The sequence below is a fragment of the Scaptodrosophila lebanonensis genome, unplaced genomic scaffold (assembly GCF_003285725.1).
Source record: "Scaptodrosophila lebanonensis strain 11010-0011.00,11010-0021.00 unplaced genomic scaffold, SlebRS2 tig00001410-arrow-pilon, whole genome shotgun sequence".
NCBI classification, from domain to species: Eukaryota; Metazoa; Arthropoda; class Insecta; order Diptera; family Drosophilidae; genus Scaptodrosophila; species Scaptodrosophila lebanonensis.
Window position 1 is genome coordinate 6,532,545 of NW_022060738.1, and position 5,945 is coordinate 6,538,489.

A 5,945-nucleotide genomic window follows, 5' to 3' on the forward strand; every position below is an offset into this window, starting at 1 on the left:
TTGTGCACTTGTTGTGCAGTTATAAATCGAACCGAAAATCCTATATCGTATAAATATGCGTATGCTATAGCGAATACTTTAGTGGGTGTACATTTTTGGACATTTAACTCTTCAAATATGTGTGTGTGTGTGTGTGGGGAATTATGTTGGGTGAGCTCAGATCTGAACATCAGCTCAGTCCTTAATTCTATTGATTATGAACTATTTAAGTAATATAGTAAGCTAGCTGCATGCTCTTACAACTTAAAACGATTGACTAGAAGTTAGTGAAACGCAAGAGTGGGCAATATTATTTAAACATAAATAATTTTCTACATACTCGTATGTACGTATACTATGTACTTGTATGTATAGTAGTCCTCAAGGACGAGCACAACATGCGGGGTGGTAAGTATCTCTGCATTTACGTATATACAATAGTAAGTACATTATTTGAGCCGCCTTCGAGTTCTCGTATGTGCGTGTCAGAAGCAGACAATTTGCTTGCCTATTGATTTTGACAGTTGGAATTAAACAATTTAACAATTAACGTCAACAAGTTGTGAATTCCCCAGCTGAGTGGTAGATGGTGGTTCACTGACAAGTCACGAATACAAAACCGTAACCTCACTCGCCACAACAAAACTGAAAAATTCATGAACTAGGATAGTAATTATGTATTGGTTCAATAGTGCTTAGTTAGGCGGGTGCAGCTGCAACTAATGACAGGTCCCTGAAGACAGGTATACACATACGATAGTTTAGTGTCTATTTGGGGGTGCGGCGAACTACTACTTGCACTTGATTTCTTTTGTTTTCCATAGATTTATTTATATTTAGCTTATCTTACGGACTTAAACTATTCCAGGGGGGCATTGCGAAGCATCCTCTTACTTAACACTATGGTATGGTAAGGAAGCGAAGTGGATAGAACCGACCTTCTTCTCGCTTAGAAGGGCAAAGTTGTGACGAACATGTTCTCGATGAGAGCGGGCGCCGGTACTAGATCCTCGAGTTTTAAATAAAATATTCGCTGTAGACCCTGGACACTCAGTGACCGCAGCTCGGGCAATTTTCCGAGCAGCCGACTGAAGTAGTGTTGTTTCTTCTGGGCCTCGGCATTGTACGTGACATGATCGCGCAGACTGCCGATAATCTTCATTTGCAACAGCTCTACCTTCTTGGGCTCTCGCAGGCCATGTCGTTCTGAAATGTCGAAATATCGGGGTCAGTAAATCATAATTATTGGACAAATAGTAAATCCACGTACCTGTTACCAGAGTCAGCGCACAGAGGCAGGCAAATGCCGAAATATCAATCTCAAGATTGTGCAAGCTGCGACTGAACTCCATTATGCCGCCGAGCCAGTCCCCGAACGAGCGCTGGCATTGGGTCCGATGGAGCACAATGCCATTGCAGAAGATGAGCTTGTCGTCGTCGCTGCGCGCCCGGTACGATAGGCGTAGGACGAAAAGCTCCAGGGAGGCGGACTGAAAGAGCAACTCCTGGTCCTCTGGCAAGAGATCATTGTAGCCGGGTATCTTTTCGGCAAACTGCTTGATGACATCCACGGAGCTGGTGAGCAACTGATAGAACTGTTGCACTTTGTCGGCTTCGGTCATGCCCAGACCACCGCTGGGCGACGTGCTGATGTCTGGCTCCTCGTAATGTGTGTAGTCCAGGCAAGAGGGATCCGGAGTAGTATCTACATGACTGCGCACTAGTGCTGTTATCAGTGAAATCGGTGGTGATGGTGGCGACTCCTGTGGCGACTTGGGCTTAGAAGGCAAGCGACCACGTCGACCCTTCAACGAATCCGTACGCACCACCTCCTTAACCATGCCGACGACCAAACACTTCTGGAAGCGACAGAATTGACAGCGATTGCGTCGTCGCTTGTCTACTGGACAGTTCTTGTCCGCCAGACAGACGTACTTGGAACCCTTCTGAACGGTTCGCTTGAAGAAGCCCTTGCAGCCCTCACAGGTGCGCACGCCGTAGTGCTGGCAGGCAGCAGTATCCCCACAAACAGCGCACAGCTGTGAGGAGGACTGCAGGATGCGTCCACCATTCAGCAGATCTCCAGCGACATTGTGTGTTGACGGCGTCAACTGCTGGCGGCAACTGGCAGGGGAACTAGCCGCCGAGTTGGGTGCACTGGACAACTGAAGCGCTGCAGCGGCAACGGCATGTCGTGCGCCCAACGTAAGCTTGGCCAGCTTGGGACTTTGAGTGGCGGAAGTGGGTGAAGCGGAACGCTGCACTGGCAACGAAGCACGGCGTACAGGTGGCATTGAAGTGGCGTTAACGCCTGCGGCGGCAGCGGCCACAGCAGCGGTTGCCGCTTCCAGCTCCGAAATGGTGGGAAATGTCGGTAAGGAATAGCGTTCGCCATTGTGCGAAGCATAGTTCTGAAAAGGTGAACAGAAATATGGAGAATAAGAAAGAGTTGGATAGGAAGTAGAAGAAAGTGAAATGAAGTTGTTCTCAAATTATTTACAAAACAATTATTTATTACAAGACTTTTCCATTCTTCCCCACAACCTAAGTTAAGTTACAGTGAAAACTCTCTTATCCGCTCAAGGGGAGTGTCCACTTGAGGGGATACCAATTATTTATAGTACACCTAACGAATGTTCTAAAAAAAGGGTCTTCTTCAAAGGGGTGTCCGGATAAAAGAGCTGTCCATTACGAGAGTTTTCACAGTATATTGAACAATTAAAAAACAAATACAATCATCATAGTCAAAGCTAGGAATCTGAGGTTGAATAGAGCGAATTGTCGATCGTTGACCTCAAACCAATTAGTGTTTAAGTTTAGAAAAACAAGACCGCTTACTTGTTGCTGGTAGGTCTGCTGATAAAAGCCATCTGTGTTTGAGAAGCTTGGCAACTGCTCGCGACTGCCATTGTTGGAGCCACTTCCCATATTGAACTCGTACAAGGACGAGGCCGAGGATGTTGGCGATGGATTGGAAGTCGTGGTGATTGCATTGAAATGACCATGATAGTTATATGAAGAGTTGCTGTTGTTGTTGTTGTTACTGCTGCTGCCACTAGGATGTGGCATAAGCGGTTGTTGTTGGTGCTGTTGCTGCTGTTGCTGCTGCTGTTGCTGTTGTTGCTGCTGAAGCTGGTGCATATGTTGGAGCTGGCCATGACTGGCATTAAGGCCGGACATGACCTCAGCGACTGTAGTCAATGGAAAGCAATCCTCATCCATTTTGAGCGTGAGCACCTGATCAGTGGGCGTGCCCGTGGGGGTGCCCCCCTCCTGCTGAGGACTGCTGCCGCTGCTGTTGTACTTCAGGGAGTATGTCTCCTGGAAGCTGGGCAAGGAGCTGCCGCAAGAGAGCGGACCGGCTATGGGTGAGATCAAGAGGTCTGTGGCACCGTGACGCTGAAAGTGTTCCTGCTGCTGCTGTTGCTGTTGTGCGTGGAGAGCAATGGCCGGATCGCTGCTGGAGCGCAGGCTCAACAAACCCAACTCCTGCGGTACGCTGCGCTCAAAGGACAACAAGTTATGCTCGTGAGCCCCCGAGCTGGCCGGCTGTTCAGGTATGGAGGGTAGACGTTTGTCGCGTAGGCAGGTCAACTTAGTGAGGTTTGCAATGGAGTTGGTGATGTCTTCGCTGCTACCAACCAAGGTATCGCAGGGGGAGTGCAAATTGCTCGGAGTGGTGTGGGATTCGGTGTAGCTGGCGGTCGACTGATCCAAGACAGGCGATAGGAGCGAGTTGTTGGAGTCCGAGGGAAAGAAAAGATCCGAAAAGAGCTCGGTGTGGGAGACAGCTGCGTCGGTCAGATTGCTAATCAGTTGGTCCTCCTCATGGGACAACAGCGTGTCCTGACTGGACGCGGGCAGCAATTGTGGCAACTGTTGTTGTTGCTGCTGCTGCAGTATCTGCTGATGCTGCTGCTGCTGATGCTGCTGATGCTGTTGCTGTTGCTGCTGTAGGTGGTGCTGATGGTGGAGATGATGGTGTGAGCTGCTGGTGTTGCTAGAGGACGTCGTCGTCGCTGGTTGCGTTGAGAAGTTGTCAAACGGCGAGAGTGAACTGAAGGAGCTCTGCAAGGCAAGACAGTCGAAGTGGAAATGAATTAGTAAAAATTCAAAGCTAACATTTAGCCTAAGCAGCCAATGGGGTGGAGTTTCCCAACCAACTGTTGGGCATGCGCGCGACAGTGCCACCGATTGGTGCAAGGCTTGCAACCCTTAAGTGTTGCCGTTTAGCGTCTAAATTGGACACGGATGTGTGCTTGCCACACAATATAATAACATATTTGAGTTAATTGAATTAGACAACTATTGTTGCTCCTTTGCACCTCACAGCTGGCAATTAGTGAGGCCATTCAGCTTTGCAATTTGCATGGAGTCGGACGATTTGCACGTGCAGGCTGCTCGTATCTGGCAAATGCACAAAATATTTCCATGATATGGAATACCCTTGTTGGGTTAAATGAATCGATAATGATTGATTGAAAAACTTCAGACAACAGAATAGTTGAAGATATTTGATTCTCATTTAAATTTATTTAAATTGAATTTTGATTATAAGGATATTTCTTGGGCCACTTACATTGGGTTGCAAAAGTAACATGCTTGTTGTCGCTTGGTTAGTGAGCCTCAATTGGCTAACTCTGGTATGTGCTGCTGCAGTTGTTGCTGTTGAAGTTATTGTTGTTGCCGTGGCTATTACTGTTGTTGCTGCTGCCGCTGTTGTTGCTACTGTGGGGCTGTTGTTGCTTACGCTCTCTCCGCCAACCGCCTCGGATTTTCCACTTCTCAGCTTGCTGGCTTTGGGGCTAAGCGATTTCGCGGTTACCGTGGAAAGCTTACGTTGCTCACTCAGCGTTTGTACTGCACCTGTAACGATGTGAGGCGGTGGAAAGGTTCTTAGCTAAATGTCAATTTGTCTCTAGAGTATTCTAATGTCAATCCATATAAGAGTGCTGAGTATGTAAATGACGCATGCAAATGACTTTTTGTGCCGAAAACAATTATAATGTGTGAGGGACAAGCCTCATAAATTCCACAAAACATAAATTACGTGCTCCCCCCCCACCCACTAGCTTCGGCGCAGACAGTCCTGGCTACTGAAGCCATAAGAAATCTTATATTGAAAATCTCTCATATTTGGCGGCCCCTGCTAGGCAGCTGTTAAAAACCATTGGCCAATTGTCTTGCATTCTGCACGCAAGCGCCGTATCGAATGTCTTAATTAGAAATGTAAATGCGCCTGTGCCTCGGAGTTGGAGTTGGAGTTGGACTCCGCTTTGGATTCGCGACAACGATTGTAGACACCTCGTTGGGTCGCTGAGGTGATGTGGGGTTAGCTGAAGAAGAAGCAGCAGCAGCGGGCAAACGAGGATCACATCTCCATCTCGGCTAATGCAGCACATAAAATGTAATAAATTGTGTTGTCCGACGTTGCACGTTGCACGTTCCATGCTGTGTGTGTTGTTCGTAGCTGTGCGAGACTTTGGCTTTGATTACAACAAACAAACAAACAAAATATTGTGTTTTATTGCAAAACGTTGAGTTGGAGGCCCCCCTTCTGTTGGTTGCATTGTGGAAAACATTTTTCATAATTTGCATAATTTTACTTTGTTGTATGTGCCAATCGGCCATATTTTCGAGTCTGTGAGAATATGCGTTCAAAAATGTTTCCCTTTTTTGCAGCTTTAGTTCGGTTATAAAAGACAATAATGCCACACACACACACACAATATAAAATATAAAATATCATTGAATATAGCCCAGGGTCATATAGAAAGCAATTGAGGAGCGATTGGAACACAATGACCGAAACTACCGTGGGCTACTGCCAAAAAAGCTACCGGGAAGAGCGTTGCGATGAGCATTTCGGTTTACAATGTGCCATTGTTTTTTTTATAGATGATGGCCCAAAAAAAAAAAAAAACAACAACAACAAAAAATAGAAATGTGTGCAAATGGGTTGGGCT

General features: G+C 46.8%; 1 protein-coding gene across 1 annotated transcript; it reads right to left on the reverse strand.

The window, feature by feature from the left end:
- On the reverse strand, positions 1-4,682 carry LOC115630587 (probable nuclear hormone receptor HR38). The gene is made up of 4 exons (XM_030527205.1): positions 4,559-4,682; positions 2,818-4,047; positions 1,250-2,390; positions 1-1,185 (listed from the first exon to the last, which is right to left on the reverse strand). Exons 1-4 carry the CDS (start codon positions 4,577-4,579, stop codon positions 929-931), a joined length of 2,649 nt encoding a protein of 882 aa, XP_030383065.1. The 5' UTR covers positions 4,580-4,682; the 3' UTR covers positions 1-928.
- Between the last annotated feature and the right edge of the window lie 1,263 nt (positions 4,683-5,945).

Bases quoted from the DNA above. Each gene is read 5' to 3' on its own strand.
- LOC115630587 (XM_030527205.1), bottom strand. From the start codon at position 4,579: ATGTTACTTTTGCAACCCAAT. The intron at 4,048-4,558 runs GTAAGTGGCCCA...CTTGCCTTGCAG, and splicing joins TGTTACTTTTGCAACCCAAT to AGCTCCTTCAGTTCACTCTC. The intron at 1,186-1,249 runs GTACGTGGATTT...TCGACATTTCAG, and splicing joins TGCGCTGACTCTGGTAACAG to AACGACATGGCCTGCGAGAG.